Source organism: Scheffersomyces amazonensis, assembly GCF_036850825.1.
Source record: "Scheffersomyces amazonensis strain UFMG-HMD-26.3 chromosome Unknown RJT21scaffold_2, whole genome shotgun sequence".
NCBI classification, from domain to species: Eukaryota; Fungi; Ascomycota; class Pichiomycetes; order Serinales; family Debaryomycetaceae; genus Scheffersomyces; species Scheffersomyces amazonensis.
Genome location: NW_027042742.1, coordinates 1,243,765 through 1,268,657, shown reverse-complemented (window position 1 = coordinate 1,268,657; position 24,893 = coordinate 1,243,765). Strand labels below are relative to the sequence as shown.

Below are 24,893 nucleotides of genomic sequence, written 5' to 3'. Positions count from 1 at the left end.
ATATAGGGGTTTATTAAAGATAAACCTGGGTTAAAGTTCTATATGTATATATGGTGAATTATATTACTAAACTATAACTTATTGTACTACGTAGAATTGCTAAAACTAGCTCTTATATATGTGAATTGTTATATATACTTATTTATATAATCATTACATAGATTGTATTAAAACAGTACTGTGCTAATTCATTAGTTAAATAATTTTTCACAGGTACTGCAATACTAGGAGAATTAGTTCAATGGCTATTCCATACTTTCTATAATGGATATTAAGCCAAGATATATACATTTATGAACTTAATTGGTCTCTCGTCATATAGAGTCATGTGCATCGTGTCTGCATTTATATTTCACATAACTTTCAATCATCACTCTACTTAGCAATATTAGCATTAACACATTGTTGAAAAGCCTGAAATTCTTTGGCACAGTCATCTTTTCTAATAGTAGCATATTTTTGTAGTATACATTGACCATATAGTGACCCTTCTACAGCACATTTTCCTGTAGCATTTACAAGCCTTTTAGCTGGCCGTATCTTTTTGTTTAATGACATTCTTACTAAGTTGACTCCTGACTAATTATCTATATCTCTTATAATGGTCAGCTTCAATTTTTTTGTCAATTTTTGTTACCAATCACTTTTTGCGACATGTAAGTAACGAACCAAAAAGATAAAAGACCCTCCAGAATCGGGATTGACAAACCTAAATTTTAGAGAATTGTTAAATACACGATATCTATATCAATGCTGTATTATACCTGTAAGCTTCTGATTATTGAAACTGTATAGATTTTATAACCTATACTTAGTTAGGACTATCTAATATCCTCAGTATGCAGTTCGTTCTCAGACATCGCGGAGATATGATTTTGACTCGTAATTTTTTTTCTAACTCTTAGATGAGATCTCCGACCAACTCTTTCAAATCAGTTCAACAGTAATATATACTATAGAAAATATAGAAAATGACCATCGAGCTTGAGGAACCACCTCTTACTCATGATAATAATCAGGTTTTTAAAGATTTATTTGCTGGTACTATGGGTGGTATTGCCCAAGTATTGGTTGGTCAACCATTTGATACTGTTAAAGTTAGACTTCAATCTGCTCCAGAAGGTACTTATAATGGTGCATTAGATGTTATAAAAAAATTAGTACAAAATGAAGGTCCAAAAGCTTTTTATAAGGGAACTTTAACTCCATTAGTTGGAGTTGGTGCATGTGTTTCTGTCCAATTTTCAGTTAATGAATTTATGAAAAGACATTATGATAATAAACTAAATGGTCAACCACTTTCATTATTACAATTTTTTAATTGTGGAGCTATTGCTGGTTTTGCCAATGGGTTTTTAGCATCTCCAATTGAACATATTCGTATCAGACTTCAAACTCAAACTTCAAGTACAAAATCATTTAATGGACCAATTGATTGTTTTAAAAAACTTTATCAACAACAAGGACTCTTTGGAGGAATTTATAAAGGTTTAGTTCCAACTCTTATAAGAGAATCGGTAGGTTTAGGTATTTATTTTGCTACTTATGAAGCATTGATTGCTAATGAGTTAACTAAAGATAAATCCATTACTAGAGCTGATATTTCAAGTTTAAAATTATGTGCATTTGGTGGTTTATCTGGTTATACTTTATGGATAGCTATATATCCAATTGATGTTATTAAATCAAAATTACAAACTGATTCCTTAACTAAACCAACTTTTAAGGGATCATTAGATGTTGTCAATAAAGTATTTAAAAGTTCAGGAATTAAGGGTTTCTACAGAGGTTTTATTCCAACCATTTTAAGAGCAGCTCCTGCTAATGGTGCTACATTTGCTGTGTTCGAAATAACCATGAGATTATTAGGTTGAGTACACTTAGGATCCTTCAATTCTCACATTCATTTATATGTATATACATTAGAATCTTTATTTATTTATTTATTAAATTTAATTATTAATTATTCATTATTCATTATTCTATTAAAAATACTAAAGTAAAAATTAAAAAGTAAAAACTAACTTATACAATATTACTGGTCTCTTTTAAGTAGTGTATGTCCATTATTAGGATGTAATTCATAGTCTGTACCAAATCCATGAATATTAGTATTATTATCAATTGGTTCAAAATTTGCCTGAGTATCATCTTCTAAATAATCTTGCGGTCGTATAACTTTAATAAATTCTATGAAATCCATTAAATATTCTCCATTAAATTCATAAGAATCAGTCCCTGCTAATTCTACTTTTTCAAGATAACTTTCTTCTAATTCAGAATCAACTCTTGTGGTTTCAGTAGGTGACAATTGTGATTCTATTTCATTTTCTTTTGATTTATTAACTGAATCTCTTGCACGTTTGTTAAAATTTTTATCTATTCTTAAATGTAATCCAGGTATCAAATCAATAATGTATAAAAATAAACATGTCATAATAAATGTATATGATGAAACTACTACACATCCTAAGATTTGATAACCTAATTGTTTCCAATGACCTTTAATCCATCCTCCTTTAGATGCATAAAGATCATTAGCAAATATACCAGTTAATAATGAACCTACTATACCAGAAATTCCATGTATAGCAAATATATCAAGTGCATCATCAATTCTGAAAAAGTATTTTAATCTAGTTGAAAAATTTCCAATTATAGCACCTACAACTCCAAAAACTATACCTTTCCATAATTCTGTTGGTGAAGATACAAATCCACCTCCTGGAGTAATTACAACTAATCCTGTCATAACTCCTGATGAAAATGATATCATTGATACTTTTCTTCTTACTATAAAATTAGATTGTGTTTCATGTAAATGTTGATTAAGTAATACTCCTGTTTGAGAAATATGAGGAGCTAATGAAGTTTGTGATGCAATAACTGATAAATTATTTCCATCAATATTTGTTGGTGTTTCTATATTTGAACCTTCTAAAGGAATTAATGAAAAATAATAATCAATAAATGTCCAAACAATTCCACTAACACAAGCACATAAAAGGGTATTAATAAATATATAAATGGAATATTCAGAAAATTTATAATCACAACCTCCAACAAATCCTACCCAACCACAAGTAATAAAAAATGTTCCAATAACAATATAGCCTGTATTAATATTTCTATAATTGTATAATAGTTTGGGATTTCTTGGACCTAAGATATAAGAATATGCTAAACATGTAAATCCACTAACAATATGAATACAATTCCCACCAGCAAAATCAAGTACAGGTAATTTTCCTAAATCAACAGATAACCAACCATTAACATTCCAAAACCAATAAGTTATAGGATTATAAATAATACATGACCAAAAAAATAAGAATACTAACATTGGTAATAATCTACCTCTTTCAGCAATACAACCAGGAAATGTTAATGCAGCACAAATGGTTTTAAATAAACAATTAAATAAAAAATGATTAACTATCAAAACATTACCTCTTGAATTTGAATAAATTGCTAAAGCTGAATCTTTAAGATTTCGAAGTACGGCAAAATTAAGATTTCCAATAAATCTATTTGAAGATGATGAATAACATAAGGAATAACCCCAAATAAAATAATCAACAAATATGAAAGGTATTAAAAATACTGGAAGTGCAAACATAGTTAATGAAGATCTTCTTTGAGTTAAACCTGAATAAAAATATGCTATACCAATAATACATAATGGTAATAAAGCAGTACAATATAACATATAAAGAGCATTTAAGCCCGTTTTAACGTCTATTAAATCAATAATATCCGAAGCCATGGTTAACTTCGAACCTTTACTAAGTAAATAACCAAACAGGCTCAATCTCTATATAAAGATCTATGAAATACTCTTTATTGGTTAAGCTGAGCATTTGTTACTCTGGGCTGAAAAAAAAAATCTTGCAGAAAATCGATGTACATATCGGTGATCATTTCCGCCCAGCCGTTTAACGGTGCCAGCAGAATTCCCGAAAGCACGTGAGGCAAAACAGTGGAATTGCAAAATTGCTATCTATATAATTTGGATTGATATTTAGTTGTATTCTGTCAAATTCTCTCTTTAGTATAGCACAATTCATACATGTAGTAAAATATGAAGAATTCATGTTTGTAGCTATATTAGAACCATTTTCAATCATATTATGCATTTCTTCATTAGTATAACTTAATTGAAATGTTGAAGTATTAGATTTATAAGAATAATCGGCATTTGAAAAATGGATAATTAATGGAGGTAAGAAATGTTCGTAGTAATTTTTTTCAATACCTGGTGAATTTAATGACAAATTTTGATTTAATTGGAGGGTTGGATAATCGGTTTGTAAATCACATCCTAGGAATATGGGTCTTTGGTTTAAATTATCTTCCACTATTTCTTGAGGAGTAGGGAAATATGGCAATACAGATTTTTTATTCTGAGTAGAATTATAGTTTTTATCTTTAAAAGTAGTTGTATTCGAAGGAAACAGAAACAATGTAGGTGGAAGAGTAAAATATGGTAGTAATATCAGAGACTTATTATTATGATATCGATCTACTGTAGCTTGAATTGTAGTTCCATTAGGATAATTGTTAAGATCTGCCGTCATATCATAAGTTAAAAGTAAGTCAATTTCTCTTGATTTTTGTAGAAATGGTTGAAATGGTATATTTTGACCATCATCTCCACCATCAACTAAATAAATATCAGGACTTTCAGTTATTCTTGCTCCATTGAATGGGACATCTGTTAAACCATAAAAGGGATTGGGAGAGTATAATGCATAATCAGGATGAACTCTTGGGTTTTTTAGTCGACGATACTCAGAACTTAATCCAAATGCTTTTAGAATTGACTCTAAAGCGATAGTTGCGTCCAGTTTGACATCAACTAACAATTTGTAAAGATATACAAATACATGATTGAATAAAGATGAACTTGTACCTGTTACAAAAGAAACACTATCAAACCCAGATATACAAATAGAAATATTTTCATTCTCAGTTTTATGAGTGGACACTCCGTTCAATAGACTTGATCCAAGATACTTTATGGGTATGAAAGCATTCAAGTAAGAATCCCAAGATCCAAACTCAAAAGGTGTAAATTCAAATAAATGTGAATCTTTACTTGATTCTGTACCTAATGGACTCCTCTCAATTGAACATATTACCGGAAAAGGTTGTTCCCAATTTCGAAAAGACCGTAGCAACGTGCCGGCTGTAATCGTTGCACCTGGTGTACGAGCAGATTGTGGAAATATTCTTCTTGCAAGAGCTCTACCCCAGTAGTCAGTCAAAGAAATGTGAAAGCCAGCTTTCCTTTTATCTCTAACTTCAATTTGTAACTCCTTATAATATGAAAACATTTCCTTTAAAGAGGTCCCTTTTTCCTCTTTCAGTTTCTCTACTGTCTGATTTGATTTAGAAAAGAATGATTTCACTAGTGAAATAAAGAAAGTTTCTACGTTAGTTGAATTACCTGCTTTCTTGTTTAAGTTTAAATTGTTAGGTTTAGTTGCTTGATTGCTGGTCATATCGGGTTTAATCCCAAATAATCCCAAGATTCCATTTATGACACTTCCTTTACCTTCTTCTTCTACCACTTTCTTATCATTAAGTTGAATAGTTTCTGGTGAGTCTATGTTTTCTTCTTCTAAAACAATGTTCTCCTGAAAAGTGCTTGGATTGAAGCTCGGTATACCTTCGAGTAATTGTTTATTCATACCCCACAGTTTTGAATCATCCTTTACTTGAAAAATAGGCTGGAAATCTCCAATAAAATTACTCATGACCAACCAAGAACCTCCTGATATACCGCCAATATATGAAGTGGCTTGTAATAAACCGCCCAAATTATTAGATGAATTTGGACTTCTAATATCATAAGCTTGTAATACTCCAGCACCTAATAACATAGATCTAAAACCTCCTCCTGAAAATGCCAAAGCTATCCTTGTATGTTTAACTTTGTTATATAGAAACTTCTCATAATCAAATCCAGGAATCTTATGCTTGAAAAGTAATTGTTGTATAGAATCTTCTGTTATCCTAGTTCTATTATTAATGTAATACTGTTCATTAACTCCAAGTTCCTATACTATTGTTAGTTTACAATGCTATTAAAATCATTAGAATAATTAAATATATCTTACATTATTGGCTTGTCTGATTAAACTCTTAGATGGACAAAGGACAGTGTAAGGAGCATACGATAAGTTCCATATTCGATTACTCTTAGTACCAATTGAATTACCATTAAAATTAACTAAATTATCAGATATAATATAAGGAATATTCGATTGATTATGTCTTACTTTACCGCCCAATACTAAGATTGTCATTAATGCTATACAAGCAAATATAGACTGATAGAGTTTCATGGTCTCACTAATAAACAAAAAGTTGCAGCCATTTACTTTTTCTGGTTATAGAGTTGCAAATTTTTTATACAGGCAATTTTTTTTTAAATCAATCTATAATATTAAGTATATGGAAACACTAGTGATATATTAAAATTGTATAAATATATAGAGAAAGAATTAATGACGATGAATAAAAAAAATAAGTGTAAAGAATATTATAAATAACTAGATTTAAAATTCTTCATCAGATGAAACATAAGCATCACCTAATTCCTTCTTCTTTTTCATTCTTTCCTTCTTCTTCTTTCTTAATTCAGCAGATGATAATTTAGCCTTCTTCTTAGCAGCGGCAATCTTGTTACCCATAGCATCGAATTTATCTTCTTCTTCATCATCCTTCTTTTCTAATCTTGGACCAGAACCTTGACCTTGGACCCAATTATGACCAGATGGAGTCATTCTACCATCTAAGACAGCCCAAACTTCTTCAGTAATATCCTTGGTGAATTCAGCAGAGTGAGTAATGATAACAATACCACCATCAAAAGCCTTCAAGGCTTTAGATAAAGCACCTAAGGAGTCACGATCCAAATAATTGGTTGGTTCATCTAAGACGATTAAATGAGGTCTTTGCCAAGTACAAGCAGCTAAGACTAACTTAACCTTTTGACCACCAGATAAACCTCTAATTCTAGAGTGAGAAACTAATTCAGCATCTAAACCTAACATGGCACAGTGTTCTTCAATTTCCTTTCTGGTTAATGGTCTGAATTGACCAGAAGCTAAAGCTTCCTTCATATCAACTTCAGCAACCATCTTGGCGTGAGTTTCCATTAATTCACCTCTTGGTAACCAAGCGTTATCAACAGACATCATTGGAACCCATCTTTCATTCTTTAAACCAATGTTTTCACCTAATAACCAAGAACATTCATATTCATAAGAGTTCTTGAACTTTCTTCTAGCATGAATACCAGCAACTCTTCTTGGAGTACCTTCAATCTTAAAGACCTTGTTCATGTTTTCTTCATCCTTTTCATTGATTTGTCTTGAAGCTCTATCCATAGTTTCTCTATCTTCACCAGTTTGGAATCTCCATTGGATATATTCAGATGGAGTTTTATCTAAATGGTTATCAATATGGGCAAAAGCATGTTGTTTAATGTAAGCAATACGACAGTTTTCATGAACGTAAACTTCACCAGTGGTTGGTAATAATTCACCAGTTAAAACATTAATTAAGGTGGATTTACCAGCACCATTTGGACCAATGACAGCAATTCTAGAAGATAAAGAACATTGGAAGTTAATATCTTGAATTTGTGGTTTAGCAGTACCTGGATATTGGAAAGACATGTTAGAAACCTTAACAATAGCCTTTTGTTTAGTCTTAACACCTTCTAAGAAACCTGGTTCTGGGAATCTAAATTCTAAATCAGAAGCTCCTAATTCATAATAAGATTGAGCAGATGGACATTTCTTAACGAATTCAGATAAATTACCCTTGTATTTTCTTAATTTGAAACCTTCATAATGGATAATGTATTGACAAACGTTATCTAAGAAACCAGAATCATGAGAAACAATAATGGAAGTAATACCACAAGTGTTTAAGTAGTTAACTAACCAAGCAACATTGACGGTATCTAAATGGTTAGTTGGTTCATCTAATAATAAAATATCAGCATTCTTTAAGACAGCTCTAGCTAAAGCTAATTTCATCTTCCAACCACCAGATAAGGATTGAATTGGCATTTTAATCATGTCATCAGAAAAGTTGAATTCAGTTAATTTAGCAACAACAGCATCTGAAGTTAAACCAACTTCACCATCTTGAAGAACGAATTCAAGAACAGTAGTTTCAGCATGAGTACCATCGATATCATGTTCAACATAAACAGTCTTACATTCTTCTTGAGATGGGAAACCTTCAACTTGACCATTAGCAATGGCTCTCATTAAAGTAGATTTACCAGCACCATTTGGACCACATAAACCATATCTTCTATTTCTCTTTAATCTGAATTGAGTCTTATTCAATAAGATCTTAGCACCATAAGCTAAAGAGAATTCACAGTTACATAAATCTTCACCTTCATCTTCTTCATCTTCAAATGATGGAGGTTCAGGAATATTATCAATAGCTCTCTTTCTGAATTCTTCAATAATTTCTTTAGCTTCCTTTTCATGTAAGAAAATAGTAGCAAATGGTAAAACATTTTGAATCCAAGCTTCTGGTTGAATTTGTCTTTCATCAACTAAATCACCGGCAATGGCAGCAATATAAGTTTGAACAACATCAAATCTTTTAGCAATAGTTTTACCTTCTAATAAAGTAGTAAGTTCTCTTAAGGTAACTGGAATATCACCAGCGGTTGAAACTTCTGGAATAACATCATTTTCACCAACAGCACCAACTCTTCTTAAAGTATTTAAAGCTCTTTGAGTAACATCACGAGCTTCTGGATCAGCAATGTTAGCAAAGTTAGCCTTTAAAGATGGTAATAATTTATCCAAGAAAGGAGCAACAACTTGAGGATCTTCGACTAATTTACACATATTATCAACAATAACAGCAGCTTTACGTTTAATAGCAGTATCACGTTCAGCTAAACCTCTTGATAATAATGGAACCATAATAGATAAAGTAGCCATAGTAACTTCAGAAACAAAAGTAGTAGCACCTAATAAATGAACAGTTTCTGGAACTTCAGTTGGTTTAGCAATACATTCAATTAATTTTGGAATAAATTTTTCAATATCTTTATTATCAATAGTTTCAGTTGATTTAGTCATAGTAGCAGTGGCAGCTTCTTTAACTTCCTTTTTAGTATCCCACATGGTTTCAGATAAAACAGGAATTAATTCCGGCATTCTTAAAGCAATTTGAGCATTAGCAGTATCAACTAATTGAGAAATAGCCTTTAAAATAGCAATTTTTTCAGTCCATTTATTAGTATTAGTTAAATTATCAATTAATTTTGGTAAAATAACTTTAACAGCAGTTGGAGTAACAGCAGTGGCAATAGCAACTAAAGCATCAGTAGCAGCATCTTGAATTTCTTTATTTTTATCACCAGCTCTAACAGCAACATCAGAAACTAATTCAACAACATAAGGTTCAACTGAAGCAGATAAAGCATTTGAAGAAGAAATATGAGAATAAGCTTTTAAACCAGCAATAACGGCTTCATTATCCTTTTTATTATTAATTTCTTTCTTTAAATCTTCAAAAAATTCAACTGGTGCATCATGTTCAACAATTGATGAATTTAAAAATGATGAAACATTTGAAGCAGCTTCATCCTTATTTTCGGCAACTTTTAATTTACCTAATAATTCAGAAAGAACTTCTGTTGAGTATTTAGATTCACTGGCAGCAGACATTTTCCAATGTTATTTACCAATTCTAAAAGACAATGTCTAAAAAGAAGAAAACTAATATATTTATAAAAAAAATTTGGGAACTCACACCTGGTTAAAAATTTTTCGGGTCCTCATTAGTGCCCACCTGTGAGATCATCAAGGTTTACTATTGCGGTCTGGGTGTTTGCACCTTTTTTTGGCGAGAAGAGATAGAAAAAATTTAAAATTTTTTTTTGATGGGTGATGAATTGGGTAATGTGCGGCTCCCTCCATCAATAGACAACGTTGAAAAACCTGTAAAATAAAAAGAAATTTTCTTTTAATTGTATGTATAATTAGCAAGTGTAAGCGTATATTTGAGAATGAATTGATTGGTACATATACTTGAATTTACTACGGTTATCGGGACGTTACCCGGAGTGCAACCCTATCAGCACTTACTATAACTTACTAAATTACTATCTTACTATAATTAATTCAAAGTAACTATAACTAATTCAAAATAATTTCTACTTTGTTCTTGATATACTTAGTTACTTATTGTAGTAAGCTAGTCTTATTAGCTATATATATATCTGTAAATGGAAACTCAATTCACGCATGCCTATATAACAAAAGATTCAATTATCGTATACATGTAGTTATATATAATTCTCTTAAGTAGAGAAATTCATACATCTCTTAATTAATGAAATCAATTGATAATTATTTGCTTGATAACATCCTCTTTTGAGAAAAGGCTATTAGCATATAGTTAGTATGAAGGTTTTACTGAGGAGTGCATAGTGGAAATGTGACACAATATACAAATCATACAGAAGTTCTCTGATTTGGATTAAACGTCACTCACCTTTACACCATTATCGGCTCAATTGAGTATTACCAAGATAAGATAATTATAGTATACGTTTAAATAGGTAATTGATCTTTATTTAACAAAGTAAGAGTACCAAAATTGTGTTTTACTGGGTTAAATAAAATTTTATATTCTAACGTATAATAGTGCACTTATCTGCAATAAGAACTATTTAATCAAAAATATCATTTAGATAAAAACCCATAGTTGCATTATTTTTATTAGGTGCACTAATATCAATAACAATTTTACAAATTTAGAGGGTTACGGAAAAACTCTTAAGTTTGAAAATATATTATCGAGTTGAGTATATACTGCTAGTGCGATGATTGTGGATAAAGAAACAAAATATGATAGACAACTTCGTCTATGGGCGTCAACTGGTCAATCTAATTTAGAAAATTCTCATATATGTTTAATTAATGCTACCACTACTGGTTGTGAAATACTTAAAAATTTAGTATTACCAGGTATTGGAGAATTTACTATAATTGATGATAGGAAAGTATTACCAATTGATTTATCAGGTAACTTCTTTTTAAAGCAAGATGATATTGGTCGAAATATAGCAACTGCTGTTAAAGAAAATTTAATTGAAATGAATTATGAAGTTAAAGGTAATGATATAATAAAATCAATTGAATCAATTCTAGATAATGATGGATTTTGGGATACCTTTAATGTAGTAATAGTTAGTGATCATTTATCTCAAATTGATCAATTAAAAGAAATTTTATGGAATAAAAAGATCCCTTTATTAATAGTTCATACCATTGGATTCTATGGTTCACTACAATTAATATCAAATGAAATAACAGTAATTGAAACTCATCAATCTTCAAAATTATATGATTTAAGAATTGATACACCATGGCCAGAATTACAAGAGTTTGTAGATTCATTTGAATTTGATAAATTAAATGATATTGAACATGCTCATATACCTTCTATAGTAATTCATATTAAAGCATTAAATAATTGGAAATTGAATCATGATAATCACCTCCCAAAATCTAGAGATGAAAGATTATTATTCAAGAAAGATTATATTTCTGCTTTGTCTAGAAATATTCACTTGGAAGGAAATTTTATTGAATCAGTTGAATCATTTCATCGAGCCTTAAGAGTCACACAAATTCCATCTAACTTACAAGAATTATTTAATGATGATCAAATATCAGATGAAAATATCAATTTATCAACCCCTATATTCTGGATATATATTAAAGCTCTAAGGAATTTTATAGAATTAAATAATGGTCTATTGCCATTACCTGGAGCTTTACCTGATATGGAATCCGATACTGAAAGTTATGTGGCCTTAAAGTCAATCTATAGAGAAAAAGCTTTAAAGGATCAAGAATTATTTTATGATCAAGTAATAAAGGTTCTTAAATCAGCAGGAAGATATGAAGATGAAATAAGTAAGGATTCAATTGCAACTTTCTGCAAGAATGCTCAATCCTTATATGTGAGTCATGGATCTAAGAAATCTTTCACACCTGATCAAATACAACAATTAACTTCTGTAACTTCAACTCCTGACAGTCTTCTAGAGATATATTTTGCAATTTGGGCTTATGATAAATACCTCCAGGAATTTAAAGTCATTCCTTCTATAAATGATATTGAAACAGTTAAACAAGTTTTAGCTTCTTCATTAAATATTTCAGAAAAACTTTCACCTACATTTGTCATGGTCTTATCGGAAATATTGAATCACAATACGCATTCATATCATAATCTAAGTAGTTTTATGGGTGGTATTGTTAGTCAAGAAGTACTTAAGTTAACTACTGCCCAATACATACCACTAGATAATGTATTCGTATTTGATGGTATACATTCAAAGAGTGATAAATGGTCCGTTAATTAAAAGTCTATCATAATATATATATGTATATATCTATAAATCGTCAAATGATCCTTGTACAGCAGAAGTTTTCTTCTTTTTATTACTTTTAACCACTTCTTTCCAATCTTCTTGAGTTTCTTCATCGTCAGAAGATTCCTCCATGATTTGCTTTTCTATAGCTTCTCTTTTCCTCTTCATCTTTTCCCTCCTTTCTTGTCTAGTTTCTTTTGTTTCAACTTTAGTAGACCATGCCTCATTCTTAATCTTCAATTCTTTTCTTCTTTTGGCTTCAGATATCTTTCTTAATTTATCAGCTTCAAGATTTTCTACTCTAGATTTCTCTTTTTGTTCGTCTGCATATGCATATGTATCCATATCTATAACCTCTCCTAACCATCCATCTTCAGGCATTTCCTCATTCGGTACATATTTTGATTCTGGCATTTTTGGTAATCTTAATAATCCATACATTTTAGCAATTGGAATATATGGTAAACTTTGATATCTAAATATAGATGAAGCCATATGTTTTGTATAATATCTAACAAATCCAACATAAGATTTAATACCTAATTCATGACGAGCTCTATCTTCAAGTAAATAATTTCTAAATTTATTTTGAAATTCTTCATGATATTTGGTTGTGATTGGAGGTAATTTCATTTCAGATAGTATAACACCTTTAACTTCCATAAATCCAACATATTCTTCTTCTCTTGAACCTTCATTTAACATAACAATAGCTTGTCCTACTTTATTTGCTCTACCAGTTCTACCACATCTATGTAAGAATACATCAGGATCTGTAGGAGGATCTATTTGAATGACTAAATCGACATCTGGGATATCAATACCTCTTGCTGCAACATCAGTCGTCATTAATACAAATTTCTTAAGTGCTGCATCACCCTCTGAGAACGTTTGAATAGCACGTAATCTAGCTTTGGTAGAAAGTTGACCATGTAATGAAACAAATTGAATTAAATTATCATTATTATTATCTCTTATTAATTTATGGAAAACATTATAAAAATATTTCACTCCTGTACAAGTTGGAAAATATACAATACATTTCTTATACTTATAATCATTTAAAAGTTTTATTAATGTTGTAATTTTATGTTCAGGATTTATAGGTAAATATGATATCAGTAAAGATTTAGGTGCTGAATTATGAGATGATTTGGATTTGACAACAACTTTAACTGGATTATTCATACCAGTTCTGAAAATAGTATCACCAGCAGCAGAAATAGTTGCTGAGAATAAACCTGTACGACGTTGCTTTGGTAAACGTTTTAAAATATTAACAACATCCCTTTCAAATGAAAAATCAAGTAATTTATCTGCTTCATCTAGAATAGCTATTTCTACTGAATTTGTTTTAACATAATTAGAAGATAAGAAATCTAATAATCTACCTGGAGTTGCTATTAAAATCTGGGGTCTATTATTTAAAAATGCATCAATATCTTCTCTAACTCCAGTTAATGATCCAACTAATAATTGAGTCTTAATAGGAGTTTTATCTTCCGGTAAATATTCTATGACTGAATTAATTACTGATTGTATTTGACTAGCTAATTCTCTTGTTGGTGAAAGAATTAATGCTAACATATGACCTCGCTTTACTGGTTCAGGAGTTTCATCTTCATTATCAACTTTATATAATCTATCAGAAACTTTCTGTAATATAGGTATAGTAAATGCCAAAGTCTTTCCTGATCCAGTCACAGCTTCAACTACAACATCTTTATTTCCACTAAGTAATGGAATTGTAGATGCTTGTACTGGAGTCATCGTAGGATATCCCATAGATTTTATAGCATCTTTTAACCATGGATGTAACTCATACTTTAAATTCTCCCACGATAATGAACCTTTCTTCACTTCCATCTTAATTATCTCTATGTTATATATATATATATTTATATATATAAGGTAACACTTAAATTTAAAAATATTAAGTTAAGTCCTGATTTAGGATTATTCACATTTAATTTGGCTCCAAAATTTTTTTTTCGGGTATGCAAAAAAATATTAAGTGATGGGATGAGTATATCTACAACACCCGAATTTCCACTTGAAGGATTGTATGATAAGTTCAAGAGGTTTATTGGGTTGGAAATTGATCACTCGAAGCTTCAATAGTGTCAGGGTTAATATGAAACAATATAGTACTAGTGAAGAATATGAAAAATGGTCAAAGAGACAATTAATTGAAAGGATACGGCAATTAGAATCAATTCCTAAATCTAATGAAACTGATATTAGTTCAAATTCTGATGTTAATATACCACCTCCAAAGAAACAAAAAAGAAGAGTATTTGATTTTAGTAAATATTCTCAAAGATTTATAGCGTTAAAGTTTGCCTATCTTGGATGGAATTATAATGGTTTAGCATATCAATTTGAAGATACACCCTTACCTACTGTTGAAGAAACTTTATTAAATGCTCTTGCTACAGCTAAATTAATTGAAAATCCTGCTTTAGATAGTTGTGACTTTAGTAGATGTGGAAGAACTGATAAAGGGGTAAGTGCCATGAGTCAAGTAATATCTTTAAAAGTAAGATCAGCTTTAACAGAAGATGAACAATTATTAAAGGAAAATGATCAAAAAGAAATCAAATATTTATCAATTCTTAATTCTATATTACCATCAGACATTAGAATCACTTCTATTTGTTTAAGACCACCAAAAGATTTCGATGCTAGATTTAGTTGTGAATACAGACATTATCGTTACCTTTTTAAAAAAGATAATCTTGATCTTGAATTAATGAGTGAAGCAGCAAAGAAGTACGAAGGAGTTCATGATTTCCGAAATTTTTGTAAAATCGATGGTTCAAAACAGATTACTAATTTCAATAGAAATATTCTTGGATCTCAAATAATACAATTAAAAGATGATCTTTATGCATTTGACTTAAAAGGTTCAGCATTTCTTTGGCATCAAGTTCGTTGTATGGTTGCCATGTTATTCTTGGTTGCTCAAAAGTTAGAAAAACCAACATTAATTGATGATATGTTAAATATTGAAAAGTATCCTGCTAAGCCAGTATATGAAATGGCTCATGATATTCCATTAGTACTTTATGATTGTACATTTCCTGAAATGGAATGGCAAACACCTAGTGAAATTGAAGATATTCAAAAATTCCATAGACCTTTCACTAAATTCAAAGGTCTAGTTACTGATTATGAATTAAAAGCTCATATGGCCGGTATAATGAGTGAAATAGTATTAAAGGATTCAGAAAAGATTCTATTCACTTCTCCTACATCTGGCAACATTCCATTAGGAGATGGTATGGGTCGTAACTTTTCTAAATATGTTCCAATGGATAAGAGAGAAGTTGGTGATACTTTTGATATAGTTAATGAAAGACATAAAGAAAAGAGGAAGCGTAAAATTGCTGCAAAACACAATTTGTAAATAGTGTATTATACAATATATATATTTATATTTATATTTATATCTATCATAAACTCATTAGTTGGAAATCCATGATGGTTCCCAATATTGATACTGACCATTCTCACCTTGAGTATCTACCCATACTAAACCATTCATAATCATTTCATCAATTACAGTTTTACATCGCACTTTATCCCATTCAAAATTATCTCGCAATAATTTATAAGTAACAAAACCTCCCATAAAACTACAAAGTTCATATACCCTTTTTTGATCATTAGATATACCACTACCAGTTGCTGATGAAAATTTTAACCATTTTTTATCATTAATATTTAATATTTCATAACCTTTTCCTAAAGTATTTAAATAACTTAAAGATTTTTCAATTTCATTTGATGTTATATTAATTTGTAATGAATCATTTTCCTTTAATATTGATAATAATTCTTTAATTGATATTAAACCTCCATTTAAATCTCGAGTTTGTTGACATACTTCAATTATACGAACTGCAAGAGCAATATAAAAATTATCTAATCTAATTTTAGAATTTTTTGATCCAGTATAAAGTAATAATTCTAATGGATCAATACCTATCAGATTACATAAATGAGTAAATTTATTTCTAAATTCTAAATTCAGTTTAATTTCATTACCATGTTCACTAGCAAAATTAATTAATGCTGATTGAAATACTGATAATTGAGTTGATAATTGATCAGTATGTTTCTCACTAATAGATCGTCCTAATTGTGAATATGCTGCTCTATCTTGTTGCCAACTATAATTCATTACTACTTTGCTTTACCCAACAAAGTCAATCAAAATTTTTGATTTATGTAATACTAAATCTTCACATGGCTAGCCCAACTCCCAGTTATCGCTAACCGATCCTTTTTTCTCGCCACAAAGCGAACAAAGCTCGCCTACCTGCACCTGTACACATGCCCCATATATAAGCTCGGATGTAAGCTAGTTTAAGCATTGATTTAAATTTTCACAATTTCCCTCTTTCTAGAAAGCCACTAGATCAGATCCAATTGATACTTTTGTAGATTATATATAATCTTTAAATTAATTAACTATGTCAGGATCATATACAGTTCCTCCACCTCGAGAAATTGAAGTTACTTTGGGTAAAGGTGTTAAAGGAACTTTCGCAATACCCCACTCGGCCGATGCTGAAAATCCGTATCAAGAAGGATTTGCTCCAGTAACTCATAAAGCTGTATTAATTTTACATGGACAAGGTGGTCATAGAGATTATTGTTATCAAAAACATTTAGCTCATAGATTAGCAGCAGATTTAGGTATTTATTCTTTAAGAATTGATTTTAGAGGTTGTGGATCCTCGGCTGATAATGAAGATCCGAAAAGAGGTAGAGTATTAGAACAAGATATTGAAGATATTCAAGCAGCAGCTGAATTTCTTAGAGATGGTAAACTAAATCCTTCAGAAATGAATTTAACTTTATCTTCAATTATTAGTCATTCAAGAGGTAGTGTAGCTATGTTTTTATGGGCTATTATTCAAGATGATCATCTGAAACGTGGAGATCCAAGGGCAATTATTGTCCCAAATTTAATTAATTGTTCAGGAAGATTTAGGCTGCATACTGTTATGGATAGATATCCTATATTTGATGATAATTTTGAATATATTAATCAAACATCTATGAGACATGGGAAACTCGCTAATGTTCCAATAACTAGACAAGAATTAGCTTCGTTAGCAAGACCGGATTTATCAGTTTTACGTCATTTAGCCTTAGATACTTCTGTTTTAAGTATTTATGGTTTGAAAGATACAATTATCCCTATAGGTGATAGTGCATTATATTCAAATGTTTTAAATCGTGGACCACTTTCTCATAAATTAGAATTAATTCCAAATGCTGATCATAATTTTTATGGTATTGATCCAAAACAACCAGATGATGATGAAAAGGATTTTAATCCAGAAAATTTCCCCCTCAATTCTAAAGGATTGGTAAATTATAATTATCAAGTAACCAATATAATTATTGAACATCTTCAATCCGATAATGAATTACAAAGATTTTTACAATCCTGTCGTGATATTGGAAGATTATCAAGATGGAAAAATGTTGAAGGAGTTAGTAATTTTAGAGATATTGGAGGTTGGAGAATTCAAAATCCAACTTTTGAAATATCTTCAAGAGGATTACCAAAGGGTAATGCCTTACAATATTATGTTAAACCACATGCTGCATTCCGTTGTGCCAATATTGCTAATATAACTGATAATGGAGCTAAAACTCTTTATAATTTAGGTATAAGAGCCATTTTTGATCTACGTTCTGATGGTGAATGTGTTCAAGATGGAATTCCTAAATATGTTGAAGATTATGGTATTAAAAGAATTCATGCCCCAGTTTTTTCTAAGGATGATCATTCTCCAACTGCTATTGCTATTAGATATACTAATTTATTAACTAGTTGGGATACTTATGTTAATGTTTATGAAAATATGTTGGATTTTGGTCAAAATGCTTATAAAACAGTATTTGAATATATACGTGATGAAAATAAACCATTTGTGTTTCATTGTACTGCTGGAAAAGATCGTACTGGTGTATTAGGAATGTTAATTTTATTATTATTAGGTGTAGATAAAAATACCATTGCTAAAGAATATGAATTAACTACTATTGGATTAAGACCTGATCATGCCCAAATTAGAATTAAATATGATGATACTATTAAAAAATTAAGACAACAAATGGGTGAAGGAAGTGATATGGAATATATGATTACCAAAGGTAGAAAGAATTGGTCTCTTGAAGAAGATGGATTTAATAATTTAATTAGTTCAAGATATGAAGCAATGTTAGCAACTATAGAGTTGTTTAATGATAAATATGGTGGAATAATAAATTATATGAAAGATGAATTACAATTTAGTGAACAAGACATTATAAAGATCTATGAAAATTTAATTATTGTTGATCATTTAAGTATAGGATTTGAAGTAGCTTCTACCCTTAATTGGGATCATAGAAATACTGCAAAAGTTAAATTGTAGGGTTTATTTTAAAAAATCTTATTTATTAGTAATATACAATATATATATGTGTGTATATATACTATTATTATTATTATTATGTCGTCATGAATCACATTATAGGCAATGGCCTTTGTTTAAATATCATTTTCTTTTTTATTACATCGATTATTTTAATATTTTCATTTATATTATCTGAATTCTCCTTATTGACTGGAATTCTTAATACTGCTAATGGAGTATCTAAATCAATTAATGAACCTAATAATCTTTGAGATCTTCCAATAAATAAAGTAACCTTTTGAGGATCTTTTGCATCATATTCAATTTGTCCAAACTTTACTGCATCATAAATATCATCAATCTTTATAAAATTTTGATAATAATCTTTATGTTCTTCAGTATAATCTTCTTTACTTGGAGCATAAGATGGTAAATTTAATTCTCCTTGAATCTCTATAATACTTAATCCATGAGGAGTTGAAATTATCCCATCTTCTTCTATTACACCTCTATTTGTAATATTATTGGTTAATATTTCTTGAGCATTATGATAATCTATTCGAGCAGTTGGCATTATACACGCGTCATACACTAAAGAATACTTTTTAAAATCAAAGTATACAAATATATTTTAAAATGAGAATTTGACTATCGTACCAGTACCTGTATAGTAGTTAAAAAGAATTAAAGTACTCCTATATAAAGTACTTGAATGAGATATATATTTGTTTGTATTGGTGTTAATTATGCCCTATTAGTGCATAGCTCTACTTAAGCTTTTTTTGTTTTTTTGTTTGCGTCCCTCTTTCTACCCCAACTATTTTTGGTGGCCGAGTGGGTCTTGGATTTAGTTAACCTAATTCCAAAATAATTGATGCAGAAAGCTGCCAAGTCCCAAAAAGATTCTTAGGTGCTTATGTGCTTAGGATGCTTAGATGTTAAAAAGTTAGATCTTTAAGTATGTGAGAAAATCATTCGATACATTTAATACTGTAAATATAATGTTGAGCATTAATGATTAATTGGGTGTTATATGTTACAGTCACGAGGTGTTTAATACAAAAGTCTTGACATTGGTCTACAAAAACTCAAAAATTGATTTCTTGCTATTTCAATTGCTTATTCCTTTACTAATTGAATGTTTCTAATTTACTTTAATCCCAACTGTCGTATAGTTAATCTACTGAGAATTCGCATCAGTAAGATGATTCGTCCTAAATAGGAAATTCTCAACAATACAGACATATGCAGGTGAGTGACTAAATAGGAAGTGTAATTGTAAAATCCACCCATAAAGGGAAAGCTTAACTAATTGATAGCTCATACCATCTCGATAATCTATAAAGTTCATGTGAAATGTCACCTATAAGTAATTTTGCTTTAAGCAAAGTTTTTATAAACTTATATTTATATATTTGTTCATTATCGTTATTCATTCATTTCATTTGCGATAATATCAAATTTTAGGTAGTTTTCGAGTATCTTCGATATAATGACGGAATCCTTTAATACTACTGCCCTTCATGGCATTATGCAATTATTAAGATATCAAAGTAATTATCCAGCTCTTGGTACAGGTAGTAATATACTTTCTAAACAAGCAACAAATTTAATAGGAAGTATTCCACCACTGATGAAAGCTTATACTACTGCATATCAAATTAATCTTTTTGGTGATTATCCTGATGATAAAGATTTAGCACCTTCAATAGTCTTTACTGTGGTATTTTTTGTTTTAATGTTAGGCCATGCTTTAATCTTTACTATCAATTATTCAAGAGGTCATTATTTTTGGTTACAACTTGGATGGGTATTTTATTGTATATGTAGAGTACTAGGATTTGCATTAAGAGCAGTTTGGTCAAGAGATTTAAGTAAAACTCTTGTAGGTATAACTGGTGAAGTTTTCTTAATTATTCCATCTATCTTATTAGTTTCATTCAATTTGATCTTAGCTCAAAGAATCTTTACTTGGAGACATCCAGTTGGAGGAGCAAGAAAACTATTTTGGAATCTTATGTTTACATTATATGGAGTGGTTACTGCAGTCGTGGTTATGACAATTGTTGCTTCTGCTGTTCCTAATTTATACTTTTTATCTCTAACAGTATTAAACAGATATCAAAAAGTAGTAATGGTATCATCAATTTGTGTTATACTTTATTCATTGACAGCCATTGCTTTAATTGGTTTAGCATATTTCTTCAAGCCAACTGCAAAAGATGAAAATTTATATACTTATCAACCTTATTGGATTGAATCATTTTCTCCTACTTATTTTGTTAAGAAAGGTGCTTGTCAAGATGCTGGTGAAACATTTATGAAAAGAAATCATAATGCTCGTCATGCTATCAGAGTTATAGCAGCTACTCATCATGAATATAATACGGTTGAAGGTTTAACTAATGAAAGAGGTGATTTAAAACATAATTCTTCCCTTATAATCATTATTATTACAACAGTACTTATATTTGTTGGTGCAGTTTTGAGAGCCATTGTTGTTTTCCAAGGTAAATATAGATATCAACAAGGTGTTCTCGCAAAATCTATTGTCATGTACATTTGTTGGGGTGTATTTGAGACAATTATTAATCTCTTATATATTATTGGTCGTGTTGATTTGAGATTCTATAGACCAGATAGGTTACCAAAGAAAGTCAGAATGATCATCACACAAGAGCAATCTATTAATAATTCCACTGACTCAATTGTTGGTGTTGAATCTAAACAACAAACAACAAGTACAAGCTCTAATAATGCTAATGAAGTTGTTTCTGGAGAAGGTGTTGATGCAGATGCAAATGCAGATGCTGCTGGTAATGGAGTTTCTCATCCTCCCGGAGTAAAAGTAGAAAATTATGATGAATTCAGATTTTGAAAAAGTTTATAAGTTAAAACTCACTATTTATATGTATTATTAACTCTTTTTGTAGTTCACTTTATTACCCAAAAATAGCATAATTGTAAATCATTTAATATAATAATATTGACTGCAAAATTTATTTTATTTTAATATTTTTCACGTGACTCCATCGTAAATATTTTTTTTTTATAATATATCAAAGGGACCAGGTCTATCATACATATATACCATCAAGTATCAGTAAACGGGCATATATATCATACATCTAAGTCAATATGTCAAGACCTGAACAACTTGCTCCTCCAGAAGTGTTCTATAATGATACCGAATCATATAAATATACTTCATCTACTCGTGTTCAACATATTCAAGCTAAGATGACCTTACGAGCATTAGATTTATTAAATTTGAATAAAGATCAACCTCATTTTTTACTTGATTTAGGATGTGGATCAGGGTTATCAGGAGAAATATTAACTGAAGAAGGTTATAATTGGATAGGAATGGATATTTCACCAAGTATGTTGGCTACAGGATTAGATCGTGAAGTTGATGGAGATTTATTTTTAAGTGATTTAGGAAATGGTGTTCCATTCAGAGCTGGTACTTTTGATGCAGCTATTTCAATTTCAGCTATTCAATGGTTATGTAATGCTGATACTGCCAATGTTGATCCTAAAAAGAGATTATTAACATTTTTTAATACTTTATATTCATCTTTAAGAAGAGGTGGGAAATTTGTTGCTCAATTTTATCCTATGAATGATACTCAAACTGAATCAATATTAAATGCTGCTAAAATTGCTGGTTTTGGAGGTGGTTTAGTTATTGATGAACCAGAATCTAAAAGACATAAGAAATATTATTTAGTATTAACTGCTGGTTTATCTGAAAGATCAATTAATTTAGTTGGTGCTGAAATGGATGCTCCAGAAATTAAGAAAAGACTTAATAAAAAGCAAATGAGAAAGATTGAAACAGCAAAGGAATTTGTATCTAGAAAGAAAGAAACTATGAGAAGAAGAGGTAAACATGTAGCAGCTGATTCTAAATTCTCAGCTAGAAAGAGACGTCCTAGATTCTAATTGTAATTCTAATACTAATTCTAATTCTATTAATATAGTAATTCTACTATTCTGCATAATTTTCATACTATTAAGGTTCTTCTATTTGTATATTATATTATATTATATTTTAATTTATTTGGTTATTTATTTCTACTCGATGTAAAGTTTTTTATTAACTATATTAAATGTTAATACTTAACTGCGTAGATTCCAGATTTTTATGCGTAATTTTCAACACTAAATATCTACAAGGTAATTGGAAACCGAAAAAAAAAATTATAGTGAAAAATTCTAGCATTATCACCATTGTTGGAGACTTGATTCCTTAAATCAATAATGTTGGGAATAATATCATCATCCAAATTCTTGGTTAGACCAAGTATAATAACCACTATTCAAAATGGAACAAGATCATTTACTACTTTAAAGAAAGGTATGTGTTTGTTTTTTCATGTTGTAGCCATTTTTTGATTTTATAACAATTTAATACTAACTATAATAATTCTAGAATTACCAACTGTTTATGAACCATTACCAAAGAAGAGAACTGGGGAAAGTGTATTAGCTTATTTATATCAAAAAATGTTGAATAAATATGATCCATCTGGTAGAAGACGTATATTATCTAAAACATTAAGAGCAGGTGATGTAATTAGAGTTACTTACCTTGATAGAACTGACGTTGTTGGAAGAATTATTGCTATAAAGAGAGGTGATAATAATGTAGGATCCAATATACTTATCAGAAATAAACTTAATAAAGTTGGTGTTGAACTTCGTATTCCATTATATAGTCCTAAACTTCGTAATATTGAAGTTATTCAAAAACCTGAAGTAAGATTAGCAAGAAACAAACAATATTATATTAGAAACACAAGATTAGATGTTCAAGATGTTGAATCTTCTATGAAGCGTAAAGAAGCAAAGAAAATTAAAGAAACAGAAAGGAAGGATGAAAAGAAAAAGTTAAGAGATCAAAAGGCAGCAAAACTTGCTAAAACAGCAGCAAAAAGAGAAGCTAAAAATGCTGAACATACTTCTAATTCTCATGTAGTTGAAGAATTATCAAAGAAAACCGAATCTACTTAAGGGTAAATTAACCATTATCTAAGTAGTCATTACATTATCATGTACATAAATTTCATAATATACACTATTATACATAGGTCATTCATCATTATTACTATACTCGTAATCATCTTGTAGTTTTTGTTCCAATAGTGAACTTAATTTGTCTGATAATACGTTACCAAATCTCGTTTGAAAGCGTGGAGATAAAGAATTCATTAATGCTTCAAATGTTTCATAATATTTTTGAGTTTGCTGAACTGTTTGAATTTGAGTTTGAGTTTGAGTCTCAGTTTCTTGAGTCTCAGTTTCTTGAGTCTCCAATTTATACCATCCCGACAAACTGACCAGAATATGTAGTATCTGATCTTCTTCAGTTTCAATGGTTATGTAATTATAATTATTATCAATAACTTTTGATACATTTTCTTTCTTATTCAATATTCGAGCATAAATATCATCGGAATTATTAGTTATTGAAATCAGAGTACGAGGTGAATGAGTCAGTACATGTAAGTCACACTTGGGAAAGAAAGAATTATATTCTCTATGAATTGTTGATAATTCCAAGGTTTGCCTTTTGCTGTCCATCTATAATATTAACCGTACCGTTTCTGTAGAATTGTCGATATAACAGAAACATGAAAATATATTGAGCTCTTTCATGATTATTTCACTCCGCACCCAATCCGATATTGGAACAGGGTCATAACTTACTTATTTACTTATACTGCACAAACATTTCGATTTTTACATTAAATTATCGATAGGTTAAATCTTACGCTTTATAAGAGATATGAATTTAAGAGTCGTAAAAAGTAATAAAATATAGTCACAACTGATTCCCAGTATTCCATAAATTCTGTCAACACCAGGCGCCCAGAAACGTGCTCCAATTAAATGGTAATTCTACGCTTACGCTTCACTCAGATCTTCCATTAATGATAGCTTATTGAAGAAACGCTTACATTAACTTTATAGAAGGTGAATCATGCGATTTGATGTTAAAGAAGAAGAAAACATTTACTGGTTAA

General features: G+C 29.9%; 15 protein-coding genes across 15 annotated transcripts; 7 read left to right on the top strand and 8 right to left on the bottom strand. All coding sequences in view use genetic code 12, as the record gives it.

Moving 5' to 3' along the window:
- Positions 1 to 52: 52 nt before the first annotated feature.
- RJT21DRAFT_118870 (uncharacterized protein) lies at positions 53 to 857 on the bottom strand. Its single transcript, XM_064881191.1, has one exon. It carries the CDS (start codon positions 556 to 558, stop codon positions 376 to 378), a length of 183 nt encoding a protein of 60 aa, XP_064739540.1. The 5' UTR covers positions 559 to 857; the 3' UTR covers positions 53 to 375.
- On the top strand, positions 858 to 1,944 carry YMC1 (organic acid transporter). The gene has a single exon (XM_064885686.1). The coding sequence runs from the start codon at positions 972 to 974 to the stop codon at positions 1,872 to 1,874; it is 903 nt and encodes a 300-aa protein (XP_064739539.1). The 5' UTR covers positions 858 to 971; the 3' UTR covers positions 1,875 to 1,944.
- Positions 1,945 to 3,863, bottom strand: RJT21DRAFT_118868 (uncharacterized protein). Its single transcript, XM_064881190.1, has one exon. It carries the CDS (start codon positions 3,764 to 3,766, stop codon positions 2,036 to 2,038), a length of 1,731 nt encoding a protein of 576 aa, XP_064739538.1. The 5' UTR covers positions 3,767 to 3,863; the 3' UTR covers positions 1,945 to 2,035.
- Positions 3,864 to 3,935: 72 nt separating this feature from the next.
- SPO1 (putative carboxylic ester hydrolase) lies at positions 3,936 to 6,350 on the bottom strand (the record flags this gene model as incomplete). The annotated part of the gene is made up of 2 exons (XM_064882977.1): positions 3,936 to 6,024; positions 6,181 to 6,350. 2 exons carry the CDS (start codon positions 6,348 to 6,350, stop codon positions 3,936 to 3,938), a joined length of 2,259 nt encoding a protein of 752 aa, XP_064739537.1.
- Positions 6,351 to 6,563: 213 nt separating this feature from the next.
- CEF3 (translation elongation factor EF-3) lies at positions 6,564 to 9,719 on the bottom strand (the record flags this gene model as incomplete). Its single annotated transcript, XM_064885317.1, has 1 exon — positions 6,564 to 9,719. The coding sequence occupies one exon, from the start codon at positions 9,717 to 9,719 to the stop codon at positions 6,564 to 6,566; it is 3,156 nt and encodes a 1,051-aa protein (XP_064739536.1).
- A 736-nt stretch (positions 9,720 to 10,455) lies between these two features.
- Positions 10,456 to 12,445, top strand: RJT21DRAFT_21614 (uncharacterized protein). The gene has a single exon (XM_064883780.1). The coding sequence runs from the start codon at positions 10,880 to 10,882 to the stop codon at positions 12,428 to 12,430; it is 1,551 nt and encodes a 516-aa protein (XP_064739535.1). The 5' UTR covers positions 10,456 to 10,879; the 3' UTR covers positions 12,431 to 12,445.
- On the bottom strand, positions 12,446 to 14,385 carry SPB4 (putative ATP-dependent RNA helicase). The gene has a single exon (XM_064883779.1). It carries the CDS (start codon positions 14,303 to 14,305, stop codon positions 12,461 to 12,463), a length of 1,845 nt encoding a protein of 614 aa, XP_064739534.1. The 5' UTR covers positions 14,306 to 14,385; the 3' UTR covers positions 12,446 to 12,460.
- Positions 14,386 to 14,440: 55 nt separating this feature from the next.
- Positions 14,441 to 15,863, top strand: RJT21DRAFT_118864 (pseudouridine synthase). Its single transcript, XM_064881189.1, has one exon. The coding sequence runs from the start codon at positions 14,505 to 14,507 to the stop codon at positions 15,846 to 15,848; it is 1,344 nt and encodes a 447-aa protein (XP_064739533.1). The 5' UTR covers positions 14,441 to 14,504; the 3' UTR covers positions 15,849 to 15,863.
- On the bottom strand, positions 15,818 to 16,852 carry VPS22 (ESCRT-II subunit protein). The gene has a single exon (XM_064881188.1). The coding sequence runs from the start codon at positions 16,623 to 16,625 to the stop codon at positions 15,906 to 15,908; it is 720 nt and encodes a 239-aa protein (XP_064739532.1). The 5' UTR covers positions 16,626 to 16,852; the 3' UTR covers positions 15,818 to 15,905.
- On the top strand, positions 16,853 to 19,017 carry RJT21DRAFT_118861 (uncharacterized protein). The gene has a single exon (XM_064881187.1). The coding sequence runs from the start codon at positions 16,918 to 16,920 to the stop codon at positions 18,877 to 18,879; it is 1,962 nt and encodes a 653-aa protein (XP_064739531.1). The 5' UTR covers positions 16,853 to 16,917; the 3' UTR covers positions 18,880 to 19,017.
- Positions 18,926 to 19,894, bottom strand: CTF8 (Ctf8p). The gene has a single exon (XM_064883777.1). The coding sequence runs from the start codon at positions 19,433 to 19,435 to the stop codon at positions 18,971 to 18,973; it is 465 nt and encodes a 154-aa protein (XP_064739530.1). The 5' UTR covers positions 19,436 to 19,894; the 3' UTR covers positions 18,926 to 18,970.
- On the top strand, positions 19,895 to 21,856 carry RJT21DRAFT_21611 (uncharacterized protein). The gene has a single exon (XM_064883778.1). It carries the CDS (start codon positions 20,354 to 20,356, stop codon positions 21,737 to 21,739), a length of 1,386 nt encoding a protein of 461 aa, XP_064739529.1. The 5' UTR covers positions 19,895 to 20,353; the 3' UTR covers positions 21,740 to 21,856.
- A 104-nt stretch (positions 21,857 to 21,960) lies between these two features.
- BUD23 (18S rRNA (guanine1575-N7)-methyltransferase) lies at positions 21,961 to 22,944 on the top strand. Its single transcript, XM_064881186.1, has one exon. It carries the CDS (start codon positions 22,000 to 22,002, stop codon positions 22,807 to 22,809), a length of 810 nt encoding a protein of 269 aa, XP_064739528.1. The 5' UTR covers positions 21,961 to 21,999; the 3' UTR covers positions 22,810 to 22,944.
- Positions 22,945 to 23,055: 111 nt separating this feature from the next.
- Positions 23,056 to 23,954, top strand: RJT21DRAFT_118857 (mitochondrial 54S ribosomal protein bL19m). The gene is made up of 2 exons (XM_064881185.1): positions 23,056 to 23,224; positions 23,300 to 23,954. Exons 1-2 carry the CDS (start codon positions 23,128 to 23,130, stop codon positions 23,878 to 23,880), a joined length of 678 nt encoding a protein of 225 aa, XP_064739527.1. The 5' UTR covers positions 23,056 to 23,127; the 3' UTR covers positions 23,881 to 23,954.
- RJT21DRAFT_21598 (uncharacterized protein) lies at positions 23,920 to 24,632 on the bottom strand. The gene has a single exon (XM_064883776.1). The coding sequence runs from the start codon at positions 24,448 to 24,450 to the stop codon at positions 23,959 to 23,961; it is 492 nt and encodes a 163-aa protein (XP_064739526.1). The 5' UTR covers positions 24,451 to 24,632; the 3' UTR covers positions 23,920 to 23,958.
- Positions 24,633 to 24,893: the final 261 nt, after the last annotated feature.